Here is a 27,925-nt window from a genome sequence, read left to right as displayed (position 1 = left end):
AGAAGGACCATTCAAAGACAGTATTACCATTTATTCAATAATATGCCATAAACCTTATGCCACACCTGTATAATATTCAGTTTAATCCCTAAAATTAAACTAAATAAGCTAATTTCACTTTTGGAAAAACCACTGGAATCTGATTTTTGTTCTCGGTCCAGCAGGTTGGAGAGGAAGATGATGTGTATACATGTGTGGAAGATGCCTCTGATTAGAATGAAACAGGTACGCAGGTACCCTAGATGCCACTCCCCCAGTGTTGAATGCAGTAACTCAGGAGCTGTCGAGCCATACCTGTAACCATACTATAACCAAAAACATGTGAATATGGCCACTGTCCATTTCCAACAGACACCTATATTTACGTTATTTTATTTTATTTTTTTACAAGAGCACTGCAGCTGGATATTCAATAGGAAGCCAATCCTTTTCTTATACATGGACATACAAATCTTGTACACGGAGAAGTGTTACAATGTCATTGTTCATGTTGATCTGAATAAGAAACATCGTCCAAAGATTTCATTTTTACATTATTTCAGATGATTTAGCTTTTACCTGTCATGCACAAACCTATGTACTTGTACTTTTAATCAATAAAAATGACAAAAATAATTGTGCTGTATCTGTGTTTAATCTTTTATAAAACAAATTAGGCTTTACTTTATCAAATCCATACACAATTTTCAGACACTCTTACATTTTTTGGTAGGATCTACAGATAGAAGCACATCATACAAGGGCCATATATTTATCACAAAAGCTGACCCCTCTAACAAAAAACTGACCCCTTTATTGCAGCAACGATATTCTCAGAACACTAAATAATCAATGAATTAAATAAAATAATGTTTCGCTCTTGATTATAGTAATATACTTGATGACAATGCAAAGCAGTACATGGCAATATTAACAAACTATTGAAATAAGACATCAAGTAATGTACCGTTAAAAAATCAAAAGGACCCTTTCCACACCCAGCACACGTACTACAGAATAAACGGTTCTTATGATTCTTGTTATACCACAGGCAAAACCTCCATTTTCATGGCCGTCCGATAATAAACGCCTATTTCTGTCGTGCTGACAGAAATCACAAGCCTTAACCACATCGCGCACAAGCTATATCCAATAAAAAAGTATCATATGTGAAATGTGTGCATGGAGAATTACAATCAAATTCCTGTCGTGTGACAAAGGCCTTTTCAATGCATAGTCGTTGCTTGAACTGCCTCCGGATCACGCATTTTAAAGTAGCAGGTTTTTCTTAAGACTAGCCAACTTTGTGCCATTACATGTTCGCATAAACGTCCTCTTTAAAACAATTCTCATAATCCTCCTCTTCTTCTTCTTCTTCTTCTTCAAAATATGGTGTCTGGAAATAGAAAAGGAACACAGTGAAACCATTTCATTGCACACACAAATGCACAGAAGTTATACTTCCTGCAGCTCCAGAAAAGCATGTATAGTGATGTTATGCCTCCAGGGTTGTGCATGTGTGCACTACCCCATTACTGTGCAAAAGATTACCTCTATTCATACTTTCTGTTGGAACTATTTCCTATGGACCATGCAATTAGACACTATTTCACACCAGGCACAAAGGGCCTACACAATATAAAAAAACAAATATTTACATTTACAATGGTGAATTTAATGCTATGAAATAATAGGTTCATATGTACAGTCTCAGTAAAAATGACATCATGGTACAAGCAGCTTCTGAGTTCAATGAAGGGTACTTCCTTCCCTTAGACTAATAACTCCAAAAGCCCCTCTGCCAGCTATTTTAAAGCAGGCACATTATCAGTAAGTATCTAAGATGACATAGAACTGCCTCAGGCAATAAAAAAACATACAGTTAACTTATTGGCACCCTTCATGTAAACAAACAAAATGATCGTATAGAATAAATAATACACATTGTGTTTCAAAATTTATGACGAAACATTTGGGGAAACTGCTTTTACTCAAATAAACATTTTTTTCTAATATAATTTTTCTCAAAAACACTGGGGTAACAGTAAAATATGGTGGAAGATGACTGATGCTTTGGGAGTGTTTGTCTGCTAATGGTCCAGGGGCTCTTGTTAAGGTTGATGGCATAAATAATTCCACTGAGTACCAGGATATTTTAGCTCAAAACCTGGTTGGCTCTGCCAGGAAGTTGAGACCTGGTCACAGAGGGACCTTTCAACAAGGCAATGACCCCAAACATACATCAAAATCAACATAGAAATGGTTGCATGAACACAAAATCAATGTTTTTGCAATGACCATCTCAGTCTCTGGACTTGAACCCTATTGAAACCCTGTGGTCTGAATTGAAGAGAACAGTCCACAAGCGCAAACATAAAAAAAAATTTCTGCATGCATGAGTGGTCCAATATCCCTCCAAAAGTATTCTGCAACTGTGGCAGACATTACAGAAAGAAACTCAGTGTCTCCAGGGGAGGCTTAACCAAATATGAATCATAGGGATAATTTTGAAACCTACTTTATGTTCTGCAGAAAAAAATTGTATTACTCAATAAAAACTTTTTGTGTCAGAAAAATTGTGTTAAGATAACAGCATGTGGCTCCCCCTTACGTTAGAGCCGAAAATGGGCAGTGTAGCACAGTGGGCAAGGAACTGGGCTTGGATATCTATTACTGGATAGGACACTGCCGTTGAACCCTTGAGCAAGGTACTTAACCTGAATTGCTTCAGTACATATCCAGCTGTATAAATGGATGCAAGGTAAATGCTGTTTAAAATGTTGTGTAAGTCGCTATGGATAAGAGCATCTGCTAAATGCTGTAATGTAATGTAAAATATGCCCTACTGTTGCTTTCATTTTTTTACAGTCATTCTACTCACTTTCATGAAGGGTCCCAATAATTCTAGAATTGGCTGCTCACTTGATCTAAAATAGTATGTTTTTTAAAACCCAGAAAGAACTCTATTCCTTTCATGTGCTTACAGGCAACATTAAATTATTGAACTTACCTCACTGTTAACATAAATGTTATCATCCCCGGTAGCAGACGGATCTTCAACAGGCCCCTTTCCCCTGCTGCTAGATGGCATTAAAGACAGTCAATTCAGCATTATTCATTTATGTTTAATCAGAATATGAGTCTGAATATTTTTCTTCTGTGTACTTTAGAGACCTACTGGGATTTGGCTGGCGCTATGTTTTCCTGTGTTCCCACATGCTGGTCATCGCTGTGAAAATAAAACAAGAAATGACACGCGTATTACACACCCTAGCCCTTCGCCGCGGCAACACCCAATGCACATTAAGCGTGTGTGTCATGCAAAATTCACCGTGAGCCGGACAGAAAACTGCAGATAACAGACGGCTAATCAGCAAAAGTGAGGACTATTGATCGCCGACTGAAATCAACACTGCTTAGATAGTGTGTGTAGTACCCATTACATTACATTACATTACAGGCATTTGGCAGACGCTCTTATCCAGAGCGACGTACAACAAAGTGTATAACCATAACCAGGAACAAGTATGACGAAACCCCTAGAGCTCACTCCCACGGCACCAGTTGCTACTAGTTCAGCTCGTATTTGATGTGGAAAATATGACTCTTTGTCACATTAAGAAAGAGCTGTAGTGGGCTATGCTGGTCAAGAGTCTGACAACAATTTGTTGACATGCCTTAAAAACCTGTGCCAGACATGTCAGTATGATTGTCTGGAGCTATTACCTACTTTTTAAACTGAAATCATCCTTGTCAAATTTGCGTGCTTGCCTGCAAGTCTGTATGTACATTCTTGAGGCGATTTTTAAGAATAAATTTGCAGTTTTGAAAAAATGATTATGTTTTAAAAATGGATTTTGCTAACCAACAAAAGGCAGTTGTTTTGTGGCTTGTGTTAATTGTTCAAAAAACTTTTGAACCAATGTTTCAAACAATTAGTTCAAGCTATGACTAGGTAGAAATTGGTAGTGAGTGTAGCATGAAACCTAGTTATATAATTAAATGCTCCTTTTGGACCGCATTTAATTATATAGCTAATTAAGTATGCAGCTAGTTACTGTTCGCTGTTAATTAATAGTATTAATTTTTGTCTATACTGAATATGCATTTTTCTGTCGCATACTTTGGAGACTTACAGGCCTGCAGTTGAGTAGACAGGGTTTATCTTTACTTCCACACTTTAAAAGCAACAAAAAAAAAATGTTATACATGTTTCATTTGCCACATTTTAATTAGCGATTTCTTATGCTAAAACATGAGTGTACGTTGGTAGGCCTATGATGTGACATCATCTGAGCACTTCGGTTTGCATTTCGTACCAAATTCATCCAAACAACAGCCAGCCCAGTTTCAGGGGATAATCTATATTAAATGTAAAAGGCATGTCAAAGAATTGACAAAGCAGAGGGACATTTATAGGAGCAAAAAGAAACGAAACCAGGAGAAAAGAAGGCTTCACTGCAGGCAATGAACGTTCGATTTCCTGGTCCATCTAAACATAATCCCATTCCTTTTGAAACATACAGCATACAAACAGTAGCCTGTGGGTGGCTTGCATGTTGATGTAATCCATTAGTAATTAATCACAGCTTCATAAGCATTCCAGTATGTTTCAGTTATGTACAGTGTTAAAATTAGGACTTACTGCAATGCAACATTGTACTGTGTCATTGTACTCCCTTTGAAAAGTGAACGGTACATTTTTTCATTTTATATAATATGTGTTGCAGTACTGCTTCCTTTTAAAACATATCTCCAGGGCATATATTATGAAATTTCCAGTCTGATGTGAGGGGTTTTCTAAATAACACTTACCGTTTTTTTCGTCTTGAACATTTCCACAGCAATAAAATAACCAATATGAGCACAAAGGCAGAAGCAGCCGCGCCTGATAAGTAGATGGCCATCAGTACTCCTGTGAGGATAAATTCCAGATTAATTGGGATGGCAGGTCTGCCATCCCACCCTGCTACACTGTAAGGATAAGGATATTGCTTATGCCTTAATTTACTTTTTGAGAGTTTCACTACAGAGGAGGTTACCAATAGGCTGCAAGGCATATTCAGAACACAGAACGTCTCAGAATATATTAATATAGAGAATAAAGAAGTATTGGATTGTTACAGGCATTTAGCAGACGCTCTTATCCCAAGCGACTTATATTGTATCCAGTGATACAGCTGGATATGTACTGAAGCAATGCAGGTTAAATACCTTGCTCAAGGGTACAACGGCAGTGTCCTACCGGTGAATCGAGTCTGCGACCTTAAATTAGGTTACAAGACCAACTCCTTAGCCATTATACTACACTTCCGCCTACTGGATAGATTACATAAACTAAAGACAAGTCCCTGGCCCTGATGGCATATACCTAAGAGTACTCAAAGATTTAGCTGAGATTATCTTTAAACCACTGGCAGAAAGTTTTGGACAGACTTTAGAAAATGCAGAAATACCAGAGGACTAGAAGCAAGGTAGTGTAATGCACACACACACACACACATATATATATATATTAGGGCTGTAAAACTTAACGCGATAATAACGCGTTAACGCACATTCGTTTTAACGCCACTAATTTTTTTAACGCACGTTCTGTTATGCTGAACGTTTGCCCGACCCTTATGCTACGTTCAAGACAACTTGGAACTAGCAAAAAACGAGGTCCGACTTGTGAAAAAAGCAACTGAACGGTCGTAGAACTCGGAATTATAGGTCGGAAATTCGAGCATCATTTCTGAGCTCCGACTTTTCCGACTTCCGGATTGGTTACGTCACATTAAGATAAATGGCGGCATTTGTAGTTCGTGGTAAGAAAGAAAAATGGTGTATTTAGGCTTTTCATGCATTTGCATTTGGGTGTGTGATTATGTGATATGCGTTAGTATCGTTTATGTTTGCCATTCACTATAGCAATATTTGAAATTTAAAAGTTACGATATCCATCAACAACTTTTTTCGCTAGCCAGCTTAGCTAGAAAACGTTATTTTGCTCAGAAATAAAAGCTGCAAATGATATAACCTGACAGTGATACCATATTTACATTTCAGTACTACTGCAGCCTAACTAGTTTCGCGGTTTCACTCTATTTACTCATTTAATATACTCCTTACCAATAAAAAAAGCAGCGTGTACTGTGGGAATCCATGTTTCCCGAGTAAAACAGCGCGAACACAGTTTTTCATTGTCTGGGCATACTGTTCAGAAGTAGGGAGCTGCCCTGTCGTCCGACAATGTAAACAGGCTTGTCTGTTTAAGCAACTGGCTCGGTGCAAAGAAATAGAAGTAGCCTATAGCCGAACTGTTGTATCCAAGGAAATTGAAGTATAGCCTAACTGCAATATCCTAGTTCGAGTCCTAGTTCTGTATTATACTCCCTTTCCACTGTTTCCGGCTCACTTTATTTATTGTTTGTTTTATTTTGTATCATGGTGTTTTGATCCCACATAGTAGAAGGGGATGTTTTGTGAGCCTTTATTTACCCCATGTGAGTTGGACACAATTACGTTGTGTGAGTTGCTTTAGAAGTGCGAGGGATCCAGGGAATGATCTTTGAGCAATGGAAAATTTAGCTGACCAATGTACCTGTTGTAGAATGTGTCTGTTGTTGCGATGCATTGAGGTCCATCGTTTTGTGTTAATGCTTAAAAAAACGGGATGTTTTAGTGAACCTTTATAAGCATAAAGTTGGACACACTACATTGCGTGAGTACTCATATTACTAAGTAATGTTAAATTTAACAGGTCAATATGCCCATCTGTTGTTGCCTGTTGGGCTTGAGTTTGCCATGTTATTATTTGAGCATATTTTGTTATGCTAAATGCAGTACCTTTGAGGGTTTCTGGACAATATTTGTCATTGTTTTGGGTTGTTAATTGATTTCCAATAATAAATTAACATTGCAGAAAGCAAGCATATTTGTTCACTCCCATGTTGATAAGAGTATTAAACACTTGAAAAATATCCCTTTAAGGTACATTTTGAAAAGATAAAAAATGTGTGATTAATGTGCGATTAATCGCGATTAACTATGGACAATCATGCGATTAATCACAATTAAATATTATAATCGATTGACAGCCCTAATATATATATATATATATATATATATATATATATATATATATAACCCCTTTGAAAGTTAAGGAAAATGGTAAAGTACCTCTTTGGTTGGTTTCCAGGACCCTTGTTTCGTGCCCATGTCTGTTGCTGGCGTAGCAGGACACCACATCAGTAAGGCCCAGGTGGAAATGCAGTGTGTGAACAGTGGCGGAGTCCTGTCCATCTGTGCTGTGGACGCTGCTGCTGTTTTCAGTTTTGCCATCTGCAAGTTTCCACTGGACTCTGCTAGCGGGCCTGGACTCCACCAGGCACCGGCAGTTCACCCCTGTGATTTCTGCAACACAGCCTGATTCTGCTCCAATGCTTGGGGGGTCTGGAAATTATTAAAGAATTCCTATTATTATTATGATTATTATTAGATTTTTTAAACTACAGTTTTCAGTTTATTTACATACTGTGCCAAATGTATGTCTGTATCACTAACTAGCCAAATTTTAATATAAAAACAAAACATCTGCCTTTGTGCACTGCTGATGATGTTATGTCAAATAAATAGAAAAGTTGAGGCCTGACAATAACCAACACAAGTTCATGTGGAGATGAAACATACACAGCAATTTTAATTCAATTTGGACCTCTTACAGAAAGACATCTGTAGTTGCAGTTTAAAATCAACCAGATCTCTCCTGAGATCCTTGCTCCATTTTATTTTTATGTCAAAACACTGATAACTGGAGACCCATCAAACACTGCAAATGTGTACCCAACACATCTCTTCACCTGATATATGCTCAGAAAGATGGTCATTACGTATTCATTTCAGGCCAGACGACAAAGACGTGAGGGCCTGTGTGTAACTGTCCAAATGAAACGTTTTGATCTGCACTTACACTCCACGCTGATCTTGGCCAGAGTGGAGTTCTTGTGCCCCTCTGTGTTGATGGCTGCACAGTAGAGAGCTTTAGTGTGTCTGGACACGTTGTGCAGTTTGTAGATTCGTTCCTCTGACAGCAGAGTGCCAGTGATGTTGTACCACTGGTAGCCGTGTGCAGGAGGGTTACTGTCACTGGAGCACTGCATCTCCACAGCATCTCCCTCCTTCACCACTGTGGACTCAGGCTCGACCTCCACACGGACTGGGGCATCTAGATGAACGACAACAGTCACAAACATAGTTTATTTCCACAGAAACTCATAACATGGTCCTTTATTTTCATGAGCTAGGAGATATAAATACCCTCAAACTAAAGCTGACAATCTGCATTTTAACATCGCATTCATTGTATTACAAATCCAATGTGCTGGAGTACAGAATCAAACCAACATAAATTTTGTTACAGTCCTAATACTTTTGCATTTACAGTAACTGTAAATTATCTCATATTTCATGTGATGCATACCCAGATAGAGAACAATTCTACGAGTTTACATCTTCTTATAGCAGTATCACACATTTAGCCTCAGAATAAGATGCTATCAAAATGCATTAGTTCTCATTTTGAAGAATATTGTGAAATACTTCAGGCTTTGTGCAAAAACATGTAAAATAAATAAATACATTAGCCCACTTACATGTCACATTCAATATTTTAGAAGATTGCACAGATGTGACCTGCTGATACTTTGCTATGCAAATCAGATGCTGGTTGTGGTCAGAGTTTGTGGCAGTGAAAGTTAAGTTTGACGTCTCTTTCCATTGGCGGTTGGGCAGCTCCTCTGATTGGTTGGTGGTTGTTCCACTGCGGCTCCAGATCAGGTGAGGCAGCTCCGTGGGACAGGAGTGAGACACAGAGCAGGAAGCAGTCACAGCGTCACCTGCTTTGACCTCCCCGCTCACGGTCAGCCGTGGGGAGGCTGGATAGTCTGTAGTCAAGTGAAAACAAGCACCTAATAAACCGCCATCTGTAAGCTACAAGATCCCAATGAATCATTTTCAGTTTTCGGTCAACAAAGTGAGCTGTCACAATTCTAGAGAATAAAGCCATGAAAACATATTTCCAATCACAGCTGGTCTCAAGAATGCAGTGGGGCTTTCAATAGCCAAAGTGCACAGACCTAAAAGGAAGTGCCTATGTTTTACAATGACTTGAACCCAGGATCTTATCAGTATATACTCATGATTTTAATAATAAGCCACATAGAGAACACTTCTTCAAACACACCTTGGACATCAATGGAGACCAATTTATCTTTGTAAGAGTACTTATCAAAGTCACGAATCTCTATCCTAAAAATAAATGGGCCATTGTCCTTTTTTTTCAGGTGATTAATTCTCAGTGAACAGTCTTTTCTTGCAAGATCCCCAATCAGATTTGTCCGGCCCCTGAATTCTTTCATCACTTTGGAGGAGTCCGGGTGATAAATGTATATGTCTCGATTTGTCGTGTGCCATATTCCTGTCAGGTCTGTAGGCTTTATTTCACGGTCTGGGTAATTGAACTTGCAGGGAACCACGACACACGACCCCAGCAGTGCTGATATTGTATCTGGTATTTCTGCAGTCCATGAAGCCGCGTGCACATTTAGCACTGGAAAAAAACACAATCATAGTGTGACATTATGAGATTATGTTCCATACAGACTTTAAAATGGTGTGAAGTGTGTTCTTGGGTAGAAACAGCTGTACGAAATGAGTATTTACCTTATTGAACCTGTGTTTTGTAGTTGTGCAATGACCATGATATGCACTTTTGTACGTCGCTTTGGATAAAATCGTTTGCTAAATAATGTAAATATTTTAGTTTTTTTGTCATTTTTACTCCTAGATTTGTTTCTGAATTTCTTGGCGACACTTTTTCCAAATTAGCCAAAATGTATATGGTCAGCCATTTTAGTCTCTTTCTAAAAGAAAAAAAAAAAAATCTACATGTTAATCTGTGTCTTTGTATCTCGCTGATTAACTAATTGAGCTCAAGTAAGTGTAAACAAAAAAAAAAAACAGTCACATTTATGTGTCAATGTTTTTATTTCAAAATAAATTTGAATATTACATTACAGGCCTTTATCAGATGATCATATTTAGAACGACTTATACAACTTTTTTTTTTTTTTTTACATTGCATTCATTTCTACAGCTGTATATATACTGAAGCAATGCAGATTAAGTACCTTGCTCAAGGGTACAACAGCAGTGTCCTACCTGAGAATCAAACCTGTGACCTTTAGGTTACAAGCCCAGTGCCTTACCCATTATACTGCACTTCCGCCCCATGTATGCCACAGGCAACTGCAGAAAGTTCTGTGCTCTGCTATTTTGCCCTTAATTATCTAGATTTCATCATCTTTCAGATATTGTAGCTACAATCACCTTGATTGAATTAGGCAAGCCTGAGCTTTTAACATATTATTGGCTGAAAAGCATAGGCTCACTGTAACCACCAAGGCCAGTTGTGTCTTTTTTTTTTTTTTTTTGGAATACCACCGACACCCAAATAAAATCCATTTTGGCTTCAACAAATATAAGTAATTTAGCATTTTTCTTTTATTCATGTCAAAGTGAACAAGAATCATTCAGTGCCAACAATGAGGGATTTTAGTGTGTACCTATCACCAATTAAGTGAAATCTCAGAACTCTCTCCAAATTTCAATAATGAGTAGCAAAGCAAGTTACAGTTTGACTATGGACAAAAGACCTTTCTTAACATTTCTTAACATAACATAATGATGAGAACAGGCCATTCAGCCCAACAATGCTTGCCATATTCCTGACTATATTGTACCTTGTGGTCTAAGTACCTACAGACTAGTTAGTGTCTAACACCATATCAAGCCTGGTCTTGAAAAGCTGAAAAAGTTTCTGCCTCTACTACGTGACTTGTGAATAGACATATTCTTCCTGTAAACAAGCTGAAAGAGCAACAACAGAATAAAAACAGTACCATATGAGTAGATGGCATAAAACCATAAAGCCTGTGTTCTCATTGCAGATGAATGCAGAGGAAGACCTTGCCTGGTGGAAGAGAAAGAAATAGTTGCATGATATAGGGCCACTTTTAAAGACAGTAAACATAGTCCATTGTGGAGTACTGAACCTCAAGAAACTCAACTCAGGTTATTTATAACTGAACCGCAGAAACAGTGAAATGCAACACAACTCTGCAAAGTGTTAAAAGCTTGGTCAGGTTTGGCTGAAGGCATTTGGTTCAAGTTAAACAAACCCCAATTGTTGAGACAAAGGACATACATATTTTTAAACATATTTTCTTGTTTACACAAACACAATGTATAGTATAAGACTGCACAGTATACTGCCTTTTATTGCTAATATTTAACAATTGTACACAACTGCATGTTTTGATCAACATTTAAAGATTTTTTAAAAGAACAATACATGTAGGCCTTAACTTGGATTTGTGTTAAATTTAGATGCCTGTTTCTTTTTTTTTTCTATTTTTAACAGTCAGCTTCATGAACATGAATCTGCTAAACTGAGTTTGTGGAGAAAAACTATTTCCTGCATTTATTTGTATTTCAAAGTAAACAAAAATGTTGACTGAATACAGGCTTCAGCATACCACATACATATGCAGCATTAGCGTTTAATAGCATGGACATTGTGTCGGGTTTCAGTCATACATTAATAAAGTAACATACTACTAGTTAGTTAGTCAGTCAGTTAGTTAGTTAGTTAATTAGTTAGAGTCTTTACAATCCCCTTGGGATAATTTGTTTTGCAGCATAGTCTACAATAAATAACAATATATATATACCCATGACAACTGATAGATTAAAAAACATTTTTTTAAATACTGCACTTTATATACCAAAGATTATGTTTTTGAAATGTATGTATAAAAAGTTTCATCTTTCATTAATAATACCCTGATCTGTATTTTAAAGTCACATGACTATTAATGTCTCAGTAAATACAGTAGGCCTACACAAGGCTATCGCCTGATTAGGTGCAGCTTATTTTCTTTTTTGTTTCCAGAGTCTGTGGTTCTTTGCTCTTGTTCATTTAATGTCGTCTACTGGCCGTAAGGACAGGTTTGTCCTTGTTTGTGTAACTTAGTTTAATGTTCAGCAGAATTGTTGATACAGTAGGTTGCCAGAGTCTGCACTTCTTGCATGTGCTGTCTTTCTTGAAACTATACTTTCCCCCTCTACAGCAATTCAATCCCTGATATTTGTGCTGTTTTCATTATAAGTAACTGGATAAGAGAATCTGCTAAATATCAGTGAAGTAAAAAGCCTAAATTACTTACACCAAACATTTAAAATAAGTTATTGCATTTTTGTTTTGCTTTTCTGCTTTGTTTTGTTGGGTTTGTTTAACTGTACAGTTCAACCGGGCTGGCTAATTTGCTGGGTTCACTTCAGTTTACAACATCTCTCTACCAGTGTGTCCCTACCATCATCTAAGAAAGAAAAACACGTAAATCACCAGCCACTTCTATAATCTGAATTTAAAATATAACAGAGTGACAAGCACCAACGCCCCTAGATCACATAGGCCTTGAAACTTCAATAGTGGAAGAATATATTGCTTTCCACTGCATCCTTCAGCCGCCAGAAAAGAGAGGATAGAGATGTCATTTTATGATGTATTATAATACCTACAGTTTTGTACAGGATCAAATACTTATTCCCAATGGCATATTTAACATCCATCCATCCATTATCTATACCTGGTTATCCTGAGCCGGGGGTACTGGAGCCTATCCCAGCGTGCATTGGGTGAGAGGCAGGAATACACCCTGGACAGGCGGTCAATCTATCGCAGGGCACACAAACACCATTCACTCACACCTATGGGAAATTTAGAGTCTCCAATCGGGGGGAGAACATGCAAAGTCCAAGGCCCCAAGCCGATATTCAAACCCAGGACCTTCTTGCTGTGAGGTGACAGTGCTACCCACCGCACCACCCAATATTTAACATATGCAACATACTCTGTTACATACTCTGCCTGTTTTAACTCTGCGGCCCATCTGCTGAGATGTGTAATTTTTTAGCAACAAGGAAGTACCTGGAAAAAACTGGAAGTAACCTGGGATCGCTCAAGTCAAGTCACATTTATTTACTTGAAGCAAAGTGAGTGGCTTCCCTACATCTTCCATATATCACATCAGTGATCGAATGATTCGCATAACTCAGGGGTCCCCAACCCTGGTTCTGGGGCGCAACAGGTCCTTAATGTTCCTGAGCACTTAATTGACTAATGAAAACAGTTGATTATAACATTTTACTTTCATGGGTCAGACCAGCTAGCTAGTTTTAGGAAACCAAAAACTGGTAAACCTTGTGGCTCTCCATGGCCAGAACCTCAGACTCCAGGTACGCATAACCCCTGATGCATGCAGAGTCCAGATCAGGGAAATTCAAATCTGACCCTCAAGGCACGTAGTACAACTGGATTTCTACCTGATAGTTGATTGATCAATGCTGATTGGCTAGATATTCCACTCACCTGAAATCTCAGGTGTAAATCAGTCCCTGGTTGGAGGGGGCGAAATGAAAGGGAACACTCCTACTGCCCTTTAGAGTGAGGCTTGAGTGTCCCTTGCATAAATGATGGAGTTTCTCCCAAAGCTTGCAGGTGCAGTCTGCTTTCAGTTATGAGGCCAATCATGTGTGATAATTCCTTGACATTTTAAAATTACAACTAAGTTGTTTAAAGGCAGGCATCCACTATAAAAGCTGTGCAGTGATGAAATGCAGACTGCGCATTCCTACAAATCATATAAAATCTCCAGGAAACAATATGCTCAGTGGGCCCTATTCAGCCTTGGAGGATTTATACAAATGACACCATAGTTGAATTTAGGAGTGTTTTATAAACGGATGTTTAGTCTCACTATGCCCAAGTGCTTATCTTCAATATCGAGAGGCGCTTTCTTGCTCCAACTTTTGATCAGGTTAAGCACATGCCGCAAGATTACTGACACTGCTGTTCCACTTATTCTGCATTTCTAGTACCTCTGAATCTGATGAAACTTTCAGATTGAAAAACCATTAAATTATAATATTCATGAAATCAAGAGAGAGTTTCTGTGCATTCATGATTGAATATCACCATACGTCCTCACATAATGCTGAAAGTAGCCCATTACTGTGTTTAAAATACTCTGTTAATGACAGCTAGAATCAGGTAGCGTTACTCACCATCCCTGAGCAGCAATCACATATACAGAAATAAATTGCACGACATAAACACAATATTACGCAAAATATGCTGTCAATAAGTTCCAGTTCTTTCACAAGGTAATGGAAAGAATACTATAATATTAATTTGTATTCAATATAACACATCAAATGTAATCCAGCACAATCAAAGAGCATAATGTCAGGCTAGAATTTACAATATTTCAACTTGATTGTGCCAATAGTTGTCAAATTATGGCTTTTAATAGGTGGTAGCATACACCTAAATGCCTGAAACATTACCAACCCATAATTTAAAAATCAGCACACAGCCACATCAATACATACCTGCGCTTTTATAATTCTGTTTCACTGTAATCCTTGATAGATTATTCGATTTGTGTAGCAGATGAAGACACGATCAAACAACTGGTCAGGTCTGACTGAAAATGTGCATCACGTGTCACACCCTAATAACAACAGGCAACTTCCTTCCTTGTGACTGAGCTATTTCCCTACACATGCTTATGGACTTCCTCCTGCACCCCCGTGTATCACACTTAAAAAATGTATCTGTAAAACAAATATGAGCCACAAATACCACAGGTAGTAGTGCCATTTCAGGTGTTACTTTAAGATTTGAAAGTAAGCTTTACAGAATGTGTTCTGATATCATATGTCATCCTGAAACAATAAGTAATGCCAATTCATACAGTTTCACTACTGCATATTCTGCCTGCTGGCGAGCAGAATATAGAACTGTCCCATTTCTATCACTTAATATTTTATATACACTGTAGGGCAAATGTAACTGGACAGTTGGTTCTCATCGTTAAGCATCCTGCGAGCTACAGCAGGTAACAAAACATGGAAAGATCTCAACCAAGCACTTACGCTGAGTTCCGTAAGTTTGCCTCTCAAGCTTAATGCGGTAAAACATATGTAACTAAATAACCACAAGGAAATGTGCCAAACTTTACCATTTACAATTGTGCAAATCTTGCATCTAGTAATGTGGTTGCAATCACAGCACTTATCTCTTTAAAGGCATATGCAGTTCACTCAAACAAATACAATCCTTCCCATGTATGGTGCCCAGGTAGGCCTGCCTGGTGCCCAGGTAGGAGATCTCCTTGAGTGCGTGGACAAGCTCCTGGCCAGAGGAGAAAGGGATCCAGTTGTCATGGTCCACATAGGGACCAATGACATGGGTAAGGGCAGGTTTGAGGTTCTGCAGGACAAATTTGTGGAATTAGCAGAGGCGATTAGGAGCACAACCTCCATGGTAGTCTTCGCTGGAATTCTACCTGTACCACGTGCAAGCAGAGGGAAGCAAAACTTTACCTGGAGGTTTAACACGTGGCTACAATCCTTTTGTGGGAAAGAGGGGTACAGGTTTATGGGGCACTGAGATTCCTTTTGGAATAGCCAACATGGTTTTTGCAAGGGTAGGTCATGCATGACAAACCTTTTGACATTCTTTGAGGAAGCTACTATCAGGCTGCATGGGGGGGTTTGGACCCAAATGCAGAGGCAAAAATGCAACAACTCAAAATGAAGGGAACAAAAGACTTTACTAACAAACGGGAACAAAAGGGAACAAAAAGCCTCGCAGGGCGACCTTCAACAAACGAAGGCAAACAAACATAAGAACAAAGAAAATCCGGAAAATACAAACGCGGGGGAACCAGAACATGGGCAGGAAGGCATGGAGCAGACTTGAGGAGGGGAGCACGGAACAACCAGACATACCGCAAGAATCCAGCACCTGAGTCAAGGGAGGGGGAAACTTAAATAGAACACACTGACGAGACACAGGAGGGCACCATGAACAATCAGGCCACGGAAGGGGAAGGGAAAACGAGACAGCCAGAAAACAATGATTAGACAATTGGAAACAATCATACAATTAACACAGGGGGAGCAGGACACAGAACAGAAGTGCCGCCATCTGGCGGCCCAACAGGGAAAACGCAGACAGGAACGCAGGACCATGACAGCTACCAAGTGTCTGGATGGGAGCAAGGCTTATGATATAACATACTTAGATTTCCAAAAAGCACTTGATAAGGTACCACATGACAAACTCATTATCAAAATGAGGACAGTAGGAATTACAGGAAGCATTTCAGAGTGGGTCTGGAACTGGCTACAGGATAGAACACAAAGGGTAGTAGTAGGAGGGATCTTCTCTGAGCAGGGTATTGAGGAAGTGGAGTTCCACAGGGATCGGTGCTGGGTCCACTGCTCTTCCTCATTTACATAAATGACCTTGACACGGACATTGAAAGTACACTAGTTAAATCTGCAGATGATACAAAACTGGGAGGTTTTGCCAACAGTTTGGAATCTACTAAAGTAATCCAAGAAGATTTAAACAGAATCCAGAAGTGGGCAGAAACCTGGCAAATGAAATTCAATATAACTAAATGTAAAGTTCTACATGTGAGGAATAAAAACATAGGGCAGGATTACTTCATGGGTGGTACAAAATTAGAATGTGCACATGTAGAAAAAAACTTGGGAGTGATAGTTGATCAACGCCTATCAGAGTCTGATCAATGTGCTGTAGCAGTAAAAAAAAAAAAGGCAACAGGATGCTGGGATACATAGCCAGGAGTATTGAGTATAAATCTAAGGAGATCATACTCACCCGATACAATACCCTTGTCAGACCACACTTAGAGTATTGTGTGCAGTTTTGGGGACCGTACTACGAGAAAGATATAGAGGCACTGGATAAGGTCCAAAGATGGGCAACCAGATTGATTCCGGGTATAAAAGATAAGTGTTATGAGAAAAGACTTGAGATGCTTTGACTTTTCAAGCTTAGTGAAAGGAGACTTTGGGGAGATTGCAGCTTTTAAATTTATTAAAGGGATGAGCAAAGTGAACTACAGGAAATTATTCAAGTTGAGTTCGGTTAGCAGAACGAGGGGGCATAAATGGAAACTGGAAAAAGGTAAATTTCACACAGACATTAGGAAATATTTTTTCACACAGAGAGTGGTCAATGTGTGTAATAGCTTGCCTGGACATGTAGTGGAGGCAGAAACACTGAGGGTATTCAAGGCCCGTCTTGATACAGTGTTAGATACTATCTAGTGTTTAGATAAACTAAGCATTAAGTACAGTTTAGTGGTAGGAATAGATGAGCAGTGCTGGGCTGAATGGCCTGTTCTCGTCTTACATTACGTTACGTTACGTTACGTTATGTTATGTTATATGAATCATGGTTTACCACAATAAAGTCTATTTTTCTCATTGTAGAGTGACATAGCAGTGGAAGTCAGAGGTAACAGCCAATGAAAACCACTTTTTACTGAGTAAGTGAAACCAAGGATTGATCTGATTGGTCATACAGTAATAAACATACCTGCCATTTCATGCTAAGTGTAACTGTTTTGGTCACACATTTCTACTGTGCTAAATACAACTCAACATTTCCAGCTCATCTCTGTAGCACAGCCTTACAAAGGTACCTACCACAGGCACACCATGTGACAAAATTGTTGCTTCTGTAAAATAGCTTTCTACCATCCTGCTAATGTATTAAAAATTAAATGAAATTTATGAAGCCAAAACAAACATATGGGGCAAAATTACATCTTCCAAATTATAAAGTTAAATCAATCCCTGTCTATTTATATTATACTTGTTAATCATATCAAATATTTTGGTTGTACTGTAAATAGATTTTTAGTCATAGTAAAATATACGTACAGTAGAGCATATAAACAGTTACTGAATAATTCTAACAGCTGTGGAAGCAGGCCAGCTAAACCGCTCCCTCTCCACCAGCAGATGGCGCATTAACCACATCACCCCTCCACAGTTTGCCTCTGGCTTCCTGTTACAGTAGAGGTAGAGAGGAGTGTAGGACGGCTTTCTCACAGAGGATTTTGCAGTTGAATCTTTTTGGTGCATCGGTGAAGGTAAAAGGTAAGCCATTCCTGTGTTATTGGTCTCTTATTTACAAATGAATTTCATTATTATACATTTCAACATACATTACAGGCATTTAGCAGACGCTCTTATCCAGAGCGACTTACACAAGTTTTTACATAGCACTTTACATTGTATCCATTTAACTGTATATGTGTCCGGCGGCAGGGTGGTGCAGTGAGTAGCACTCTAGCCTCACAACAAGAAGGTCGTAGGTCCGAATCTCAGCTTGGGGCCTTTGTGTGTGGAGTTTGCATGTTCTCCCCGTGTCCGCATGGGTTTCCTCTGGGTACTCCGGTTTCCTCCCACAGTCCAAAGACATGCAGGTAGGCTAATTGGAGACTCTAAATTGCCCATAGGTATGAGTGAGCGAGTGAATGGTGTGTATGCCCTGCGATAGATTGGCGGCCTGTCCAGGGTGTGTTCCTGCCTCTCGCCCAATGCATGCTGGGATAGGCTCCAGTGCCCCCCGTGACCCTGCTCAGGATATAGATAATGGATGGACCCAGCTCAGGATAAGCGGGTATAGATAATGGATGGACCCTGCTAAGGATAAGCGGGTATAGATAATGGATGGACCCAGCTCAGGATAAGCGGGTATAGATAATGGATGGATGTATGTGTGTCCGTGGAATCTTTTCACCAAAGGGTGAGCTTTTACTTGCCTTACCTTGTTGTTGTGGCTGGCATTTCACTGACTAACTGGCTAAAGCTAGGAGTTGATTTGAGACAAAAACCAGTATATTTTTGCTCATCACTGTTTGGTCCATAAAAATTTGGCGAGAGCTATGTTTTTTTGTGCATTAATATGCACAATGTGGTAATACACAATTCGTGAACTGAACATTGTAGATTTACAGTTTAATTTTTAATCATTTAAGCCATTGTCAGGATGGCTTCCATCCTTATTCAATTTGGAATCACAGTAGCTTTGCAACCATTTTTCCCTGTTCCTCTTGTTCCTCTGATGTAATTCACACAGTGTGATGTTAGAACTAGTTTGACAGTCTTCCATCCATCCATCCATCCATCATCTATCGTACAAGGGCCATATATTTATCACAAAAGCTGACCCCTCTAACACCGTGAACTATTTATTGCAGCAAAGATATTCTCAGAACACAAAATAATCAATGAATTAAATATAAATGTTTCGCTCTCGATTATAGTAATATACTTGGTGACAATACACGTAGGCCTGCAAAGCAGTATAAGGCAATATTAATAAACAATATTGAAATAAGACATCAAGTAATGTACCGTTAAAAATCAAAAGGATCCTTTCCAAACACCCAGCACACGTACTAGAGAACAGAATTAATAGTTCTTATGATTCTTGTGATACCAAAACCTCCATCTTCATGGCCGTTCAGTAATAAACGTGCTGGCAGAAATCACAAGCCTTATTCACATCGCGCACAAGCTATATCCAATAAAAAAAGTATCATATGTGAAATGTGTGCATGGAGACTTTGAATCAAAATTCCTGTCGTGTGACAAAGGCCTTATAAATACATAGTCATCGCTTGAACTGCCTCCGGATCACGTATGTTAAAGTAGCAGGTTTTTCTTAAGACTAGCCAACTTTGTGCCATTACATGTTCGCATAAATGTCCTCTTTAAAACAATTCTCATAATCCTCCTCTTCTTCTTCTTCTTCAAAATATGGTGTCTGGAAATAGAAAAGGAACACAGTGAAACCATTTCATTGCAGACACATGTGCACAGAAGTTATACTTCCTGCAGCTCCAGAAAAGCTTGTATAGTGATGTTATGCCTCCAGGGTTGTGCATGTGTGCACTACCCCATTACTGTGCAAAAGATTACCTCTATTCATACTTTCTGTTGTAACTGTTTCCTATGGACCATGCAATTAGACACTATTTCACACCAGGCACAAAGAGCCTACACAATATTTAAAAAACTGTCTCCAGGGGAGGCATAACCAGATATTAATCATAGGGATGCCAATCATTTTGAAACCTACTGTATGTTCTGCAGAAACAAAATGTATTACTCAATAAAAACTCTTTGTTTCTGAAAAATTGTGTTAAGATAACAGCATGTGGCTCCCCCTTACGTTAGAGCCGAAAATGGGCAGTGTAGCACAGTGGGTAAGGAACTGGGCTTGGATATCCATTACTGGATAGGACACTGCCATTGCACCCTTGAGCGAGGTACTTAACCTGAATTGCTTCAGTACATATCGAGCTGTATAAATGGATGCAAGGTAAATGCTGTGTAAAATGTTGTGTAAGTCGCTCTGGATAAGAGCGTCTGCTAAATGCTGCAATGTAATGTAAAATATGCCCCACTGTATGCTTTCATTTTTTTATAGTCATTCTACTCACTTTCATGAAGGGTGCCAATAATTCTAGAATTGGCTGCTCACTTAACCCAGAAAGAACACTTCGTTTCAAGTGCTTACAGGCAATATTAAATTATTGAACTTACCGCACTGTTAACATAAATGTTATCATCCCCGGTAGCAGACGGATCTTCAACAGGCCCCTTTCCCCTGCTGCTAGATGGCATTAAAGACAGTCAATTCAGCATTAGTCATTCATGTTTAATCAGAATATGAGTCTGAATACTTTTCATCTGTGTACTTTAGAGACCTACCGGGATTTGGCTGGCGCTATGTTTTCCTGTGTTCCCACATGCTGGTCATCGCTGTGAAAATAAGACAAGAAATGACACGCGTATTACACACCCTAGCCCATCGCCGCGGCAACACCCAATGCACATTAAGCGTGTGTGTCATGCAAAATTCACCGTGAGCCGGACAGAAAACTGCAGATAACAGACGGTTATTCAGCAAAAGTGAGGACTATTGATCGCCAACTGAAATCTCCACTGCTTAGATAGTGTGTGTAGTACCCCACTCCCACGGCACCAGTTGCTACTAGTTCAGCTCGTATTTGATGTGGAAAATGTGACTCTTTGCCACATTAAGAAAGAGCTGTAGTGGGCTATGCTGGTCAAGAGTCTGACAACGATTTGTTGACATGCCTTAAAAAGCCAGACATGTCAGTATGATTGTCTGGAGCTATTACCTACTTTTTAAACTGAAATCATCCTTGTCAAATTTGCGTGCTTGCCTGCAAGTCTGTATGTACATTCTTGAGGCGATTTTTAAGAATAAATTTGCAGTTTTGAAAAAATGATATTTTTTTAATGGATTTTGCTAACCAGCAAAAGGAAGTTATTTTTGGCTTGTGTTAATTGTTCAGAAAACTTTTGAACCAGTGTTTCAAAAAATTAGTTCAAGCATTTGAGATAATCTATGACTAGGTAGAAATTGGTAGTGCGTATAGCATGAAACCTAGTTATATAATTAAATGCTTCTTTTGGACTGCATTTAATTATATAGCTAGTTAATTATGCAGCTAGTTGCTGTTTGCTGTTAATTAATAGTATTCATTAACAGCAATTTTTCTGTTGCATACTTCGGAGACTTACAGGCCTTCAGTTGAGTAGATGGGGTTTTTCTTTACCTCCACACTTTGAAGATTAAAAGCAACAACAAAAAAAAAATGTTATACATATTAAATTTGCCACATTTTAATCAGCGATTTCTTATGCTAAAACATGAGCGTACGTTGGTAGGCCTATGATGTGACATCCTCTGAGCATTTTGTACCAAATTCATCCAAACAACAGCCAGCCCAGTTTCAGGGGATATTCTATATTAAATGTAAAAGGCATGTCAAAAATTGACAAAGCAGAGGGACATTTATAGGAGCAAAAAGAAACAAAACCAGGCAAAAAGAAGGCTTCACTGCAGGCAATGAACTTTCGATTTCCTGGTCCATCTAAACATAATCCCATATATGTCGAAACATACAGCATACAAACAGCAGCCTGTGGGTGGCTTGCATGTTGATGTAATCAGTCCACCAGTAATTATTAACACGGTTTCATAAGCATTCCAGTATGTTGCAGTTACGTACATGATCAAACTGAGCACTTACTGCAACTGCAACATTGTACTGTGTCGTTGTACAAGTCTTGTACTCCCTTTGAAAAGTGAACGGTACATTTTTTCACTTTATATAATATGTGTTGCAGTACTGCTTCCTTTTAAAACATATCTCCAGGGCATATATTATGAAATTTCCAGTCTGATGTGAGGGGTTTTCTAAATAACACTTACCGTTTTCTTCGTCTTGAACATTTCCACAGCAATAAAATAACCAATATGAGCACAAAGGCAGAAGCAGCCGAGCCTGATAAGTAGATGGCCATCAGTACTCCTGTGAGGATAAATTCCAGATTAATTGGGATGGCAGGTCTGCCCCATAAGGATATTGCTGATGCCTTAATTTACTTTGTTGAGAGTTTTACTACAGAGGACATTATTAATAGGCTGGAAGGCGTATTCAAAACTAGGAATGTCTCAGAATATATTAATATAGAGAATAAAGAAGTATTGCATTGTTACAGGCATTTAGCAGACACTCTTATCCTGAGCGACTTATATTTTATCCAATGATACAGCTGGATATATACTGGAGCAATGCAGGTTAAGTACCTTGCTCAAGGGTACAAGGCAGTGTCCTACTGGTGAATCCTACTTAGCCATCATACTACACTGCCACCTACTGGATAAATTACATGAACTAAAGACAAGTCCTTGGCCCTGATGACATGTAAACAAAAGTACCCAAAGAGCTAGGTGAGATCATCTTTAAACCACTGACAGAAAGTTTTGGACAGACTTTAGAAACTGGAGAAATACCAGAGGACTAGAAGCAAGGTAATGTAATGCACACATATATATATATATATATATATATATATATATATATATATATAAACCGAGAAATACCCCTTTGATAGTGAAGGAAAATGGTAAAGTACCTCTTTGGTTGGTTTCCAGGACCCTTGTTTCGTTCCCATGTTTGTTGCTGGCGTAGCAGGACACCACATCAGTAAGGCCCAGGTGGAAATGCAGTGTGTGGACAGTGGCGGAGTCCTGTCCATCTATGCTGTGGACGCTGCTGCTGTTTTCAGTTTTGCCATCTGAAAGTTTCCACTGAACTCTGCTAGCGGGCCTGGACTCCACCAGGCACCGGCAGTTCACCCCTGTGATTTCTGCAACACAGCCTGATTCTGCTCCAATGCTTGGGGGGTCTGGAAATTATTAAAGAATTCCTATTATTATTATGATTATTATTAGATTTTTTAAACTACAGTTTTCAGTTTATTTACATACTGTGCCAAATGTATGCCTGTATCACTAACTAGCCAAATTTTAATATAAAAACTAAGCATCTGCCTTTGTGCACTGCTGATCATGTTAGGACAAATAAATGGAAAAGTTGAGGCCTGACAATACCTTACACAAGTTTATGTGGAGATGAAAGGTAGACAGCAATTTTAATTCAATGTGAACCTTTTGCAGAAAGACATAGATGGACAACAACAGTCACAAACATAGAGTTTATTTCCACATAAACTCATAACATGGTCCTTTATTTGAACGTTTCACGTTTAAGGACGGAGTGTGGCACAGTGGGTAAGGAACTGGGCTTGTAACCGAAAGGTCGCCGGTTCGATTCCCGGGTAAGGACACTGCCGTTGTACCCTTGAGCAAGGTACTTAACCTGCATTGCTTCAGTATATATATCCAGCTGTATAAATGGATACAATGTAAAATGCTATGTAAAAAGTTGTGTAAGTCGCTCTGGATAAGAGCGTCTGCTAAATGCCTGTAATGTAATGTAATGTAGCTAGGAGATATAAATACCCTCAAACTAAAGCTGACAATCTGCATTTTAACATCGCATTCATTGTATTTCAAATCCAATGTGCTGGAGTACAGAATCAAACCAACATAAATTTTGTTACAGTCCTAATACTTTTGCATTTACAGTAACTGTAAATTATCTCATATTTCATGTGATGCATACCCAGATAAAAAACAATTCTATGAGTTTACATCTTCTTATAGCAGTATCACACATTTTGCTTCAGAATAAGATGCATTAGTTCTCATTTTGAAGAATATTGTGAAATACTTCAGGCTTTGTGCAAAAACATGTAAAAATAAATAAATTAGCCCACTTACATGCCACATTCAAAATTTTAGAAGATTGCACAGATGTGACCTGCTGATACTTTGCTGTGCAAGTCAGATGCTGGTTGTGGTCAGAGTTTGTGGCAGTGAAAGTCAGGCTTGACGTCACTCTCCATTGGCCGTTGGGCAGCTCCTCTGATTGGTTGGTGGTTGTTCCACTGCGGCTCCAGATCAGGTGAGGCAGCTCCGTGGGACAGGAGTGAGACACAGAGCAGGAAGCAGTCACAGCGTCACCTGCTTTGACCTCCCCGCTCACGGTCAGCAATGGGGAGGCTGGAGAGTCTGTAGTCAAGTGATAACAAGCATCTAATAAACCGCCATCTGTAAGCTACAAGATCCCAATGAATCATTTACAGTTTTCAGTCAACAAAGTGAGCTGTCACAATTCTAGAGAATAAAGCCATGAAAACACATTTCCAATCACAGCTGGTCTCAAGCATGCAGTGGGGCTTTCAACAGCCAAAGTGCACAGACCTAAAAGGAACTGCTTATGTTTTACAATGACTTTAACCCAGGATCTTATCAGTATATACTCATGATTTTAATAAGCCACATGGAGAACACTTCTTCAAACGCACCTTGGACATCAATGGAGACCATATTATCTGTGTAAGAGTACATATCAAAGTCACAAATCTCTATCCTAAAAATAAATGGGCCATTGTCCTTTTTTTTCAGGTGATTAACTCTCAGTGAACAGTTCTTTCCTGTGAGATCCCCAATCAGATTTGCCCGGCCCCTGAATTCTTCCATCACTGTGGAGGAGTCCGGGTGGTAAATGGGTTGGTAGTTGGTCATATGCCATATTCCTGTCATTGCTGGAGGCTTTTTTGGGGGATCTGGGTAATTGAACTTGCAGGGAACCACGACACACGACCCCAGCAGTGCTGATATTGTTTGTGGTATTTCTGCAGTCCATGAAGCCGTGTACACATTTAGCACTGGAAAAAAACACAATCATAGTGTGACATTATGAGATTATGTTCCATACAGACTTTAAAATGGTGTGAATTGTGTTCTTGGGTAGAAATAGCTGTACAAAATGAGTATTGTACCTTATTGAACCTGTGTTTTGTAGTTGTCTAATGACCATGATATGCACTTTTGTACGTTGCGTTGGATAAAATCGTCTGCTAAATAATGTAAATATTTTAGGTTTTTGTTGTTTTTACTCCTAGATTTGTTTCTGAATTTCTTGGCAACATTTTTTCCAAATTAGCCAAAATGTATATGGTCAGCCATTTTAGTCTCTTTCTAAAAGAGAAAAAAATAATCTACATGTTAATCTGTGTCTTTGGATCTCGCTGATTAACTAATTGAGCTCAAGTAAGTAAACAAAAAAAAATTTATGTGTCAATGTTTTTATTTCAAAATAAATTTGAATATTACATTACAGGCCTTTATCAGATGATCATATTTAGAACGACTTATACAACTTTTTTTTTTTTTTTTTTTACATTGCATTCATTTATACAGCTGGATATATACTGATGCAATGCAGATTAAGTACCTTGCTCAAGGGTACAACAGCAGTGTCCTACCTGAGAATTGAACCTGTGACCTTTAGGTTACAAGCCCAGTGCCTTACCCATTATACTGCACTTCCGCCCCATGTATGCCACAGGCAACTGCAGAAAGTTCTGTGCTGTGCTATTTTGCCCTTAATTATCTAGATTTCATCATCTTTCAGATATTGTAGCTACAATCACCTTGACTGAATTAGGCAAGCCTGGGCTTTTAACACATTATTATTCATGTCAAAGTGAACAAGAATCATTCAGTGCCAATAATGAGGCGTGTACTTATCACCGATTAAGTGAAATCTCAGAACTCTCTCCTAATTTCAATAATGAGTAGCAAAGCAAGTTACAGTTTGACTATGGACAACAGACTTTTCTTAACATTTCTTAACATAACATAATGATGAGAACAGGCCATTCAGCCCAACAATGCTTGCCATATTCCTGACTATATTGTACCTAGTGGTCTAAGTACCTACAGACTAGTTAGTGTCTAACACCATATCAAGCCTGGTCTTGAAAAGCTGAAAAAGTTTCTGCCTCTACTACGTGACCTGTGAATAGACATATTCTTACTGTAAACAAGCTGAAAGAGCAACAACAGAAAAAAAAACAGTACCATTTGAGTAGATGGCATAAAACCACAAAGCCTGTGTTCTCATTGCAGATGAATGCAGAGGAAGACCTTGCCTGGTGGAAGAGAAAGAAATAGTTGCATGATATGGGGCCACTTTTAAAGAGAGTAGACATAGTCCATTGTGGTGTACTGAACCTGCCTTTTATTGCTAATATTTAACAATTGTAAACAACTGCATGTTTTGATCAACATTTAAAGATTTTTTAAAAGAACAATACATGTAGGCCTTAACTTGGATTTGTGATTAAATTTAGAGGCCTATTTCTTTTTTTTTCTTGTTTTTACAGTCAGCTTTCTGAGTTCTGCAATCATGAACATGGATCTGCTAAACCGAGTTTGTGAAGAAAAACTATTTCCTGCATTTATTTGTATTTCAAAGTAAACAAAAATGTTGACTGAATACAGGCTTCAGCATTCCACATACATATGCAGCATTAGCATTTAATAGCATGAGCATTGTGTCGGGTTTCATTCATACATTAAAAAAGTAACATACTACTAGTTAGTTAGTCAGTCAGTTAGTTAGTTAGAGTCTTTATAATCCCCTTGGGGTAATTTGTTCTGCAGCATAGTCTACAATAAATAACAATATATATATATACCCATGACAACTAATAGATTAAAAAACATTTTTTTAAATACTGCGCTGTATTTTAAAGTCACATGACTATTAAAATCTCAGTAAATACAATAGGCCTACACAAGGCTTATCACCTGATTAGGTGCAGCTTATTTCCTTTTTTGTTTCCGGAGTCTGTGGTTCTTTGCTCTTGTTCATTTAATGTCGTCTATTGGCCGTAAGGACAGGTTAGTCCTTGTTTGTGTAACTTAGTTTAATGTTCAGCAGAATTGTTGATACAGTAGGTTGCCAGTTGAGTCTGCACTTCTTGCATGTGCTGTCTCTCTTGAAACTATACTTTCCCCCTCTACAGCAATTCAATCCCACATATTTGCACAGTTTTCATTATACGCAACTGGATAAGAGAATCTGCTAAATGTCAGTAAAGTAAAAAGCCTAAATTACTGACGCCAAACATTTAAAATAAGTTATAGCATTTTTGTTTTGCTTTTCTGCTTTGTTTCATTTCATGTTTGTTTAACTGTACAGTTTGACTGGGCTGGCTAATTTGCTGGGTTCACTTCAGTTTACAACATCTCTCTACCAGTGTGTCCCTACCATCATCTCAGCCCACATAAGAAAGAAAAACACGTAAATCGCCTGCCAGAAATATAATTAATTAATTAATTAATTGCACAATATAAACACAGTATTACACAAAATATGCAGTCAATTAGTGCCAGTTCATTCACAAGGTAATGGAAAGAATACTATAATATTAATTTGTATTCAATATAACACATCAAACGTAATCCAGCACAATCAAAGAGCATAATGTCAGGCTAAAATATCCAATATTTCATCTAGATTGTGCCAATAGTTGTCAAATTATGGCTTTTAATAGGTGGTAGCATACACCTAAATGCCTAAAACATTACCAACCCATAATTTAAAAATCAGCACACAGCCACATCAATACATACCTGCACTTTGATAATTCTGTTTCACTGTAATCCTTAAAAGATTATTCGATTTGTGCAGCTGATGAAGACACA

General features: G+C 38.5%; 3 protein-coding genes and 1 long non-coding RNA gene across 13 annotated transcripts in view; 3 read left to right on the top strand and 1 right to left on the bottom strand.

The window, feature by feature from the left end:
* Nucleotides 1–615, top strand: part of LOC118235821 (myelin-associated glycoprotein-like) — a 7,319-nt gene extending 6,704 nt beyond the window's left edge. The window contains exon 9 of the mRNA XM_035433663.1: nt 162–615. Coding sequence (XP_035289554.1) covers nt 162–215 — 54 coding nt within the window. The 3' untranslated portion in view covers nt 216–615. The remainder of the gene's footprint in view (nt 1–161) is intronic.
* The window catches only part of LOC118235520, a 253,413-nt gene that overhangs the window by 7,337 nt on the left and 218,151 nt on the right, over nt 1–27,925 (top strand). The window lies entirely within an intron of this gene.
* On the bottom strand, nt 613–27,925 carry LOC118235645 (myelin-associated glycoprotein-like). Of its 10 annotated transcripts, none has more exons than XM_035433243.1 (11): nt 27,854–27,925; nt 26,294–26,364; nt 24,733–25,095; nt 24,146–24,436; nt 7,934–8,188; nt 7,144–7,416; nt 4,795–4,894; nt 4,116–4,157; nt 3,158–3,208; nt 2,990–3,059; nt 613–1,375 (listed from the first exon to the last, which is right to left on the bottom strand). In XM_035433243.1, the coding sequence occupies exons 2-11, from the start codon at nt 26,334–26,336 to the stop codon at nt 1,292–1,294; spliced, it is 1,572 nt and encodes a 523-aa protein (XP_035289134.1). In that variant the 5' UTR covers nt 26,337–26,364; nt 27,854–27,925; the 3' UTR covers nt 613–1,291. The 10 variants fall into 10 exon arrangements, with proteins under 10 accessions (XP_035289134.1, XP_035289144.1, XP_035289116.1 ...); XM_035433253.1 differs by lacking the exon at nt 24,146–24,436 and adding an exon at nt 8,616–8,906; XM_035433225.1 differs by lacking the exons at nt 24,146–24,436; nt 24,733–25,095 and adding exons at nt 8,616–8,906; nt 9,206–9,571 and having other exon boundaries at nt 27,854–27,920.
* On the top strand, nt 18,360–26,711 carry LOC118236057. Its single transcript, XR_004766975.1, has 2 exons — nt 18,360–18,398; nt 26,342–26,711. It is a non-coding gene; the product is annotated as an uncharacterized LOC118236057 (long non-coding RNA).

This window comes from Anguilla anguilla, chromosome 1 (genome assembly GCF_013347855.1).
Source record: "Anguilla anguilla isolate fAngAng1 chromosome 1, fAngAng1.pri, whole genome shotgun sequence".
NCBI lineage: Eukaryota > Metazoa > Chordata > Actinopteri > Anguilliformes > Anguillidae > Anguilla > Anguilla anguilla.
The sequence above is the reverse complement of the archived record's forward strand: the minus strand, read 5'-3'. Positions and strand labels throughout refer to the sequence as shown.

Excerpts from the sequence above, each read along its gene's own strand:
- LOC118235645 (XM_035433225.1), bottom strand. The coding sequence starts at position 26,336 with ATGAGAACACAGGCTTTGTGGTTTTATGCCATCTACTCAAATG. Across the intron at positions 8,907-9,205 it reads GGTCTCCATTGATGTCCAAG|ACTATCCAGCCTCCCCACGG; the intron begins GTGTGTTTGAAG and ends ACTTGACTACAG. Across the intron at positions 4,158-4,794 it reads TGTTCAAGACGAAAAAAACG|TGTGGAAGTAAAGATAAACC; the intron begins GTAAGTGTTATT and ends TTGCTTTTAAAG.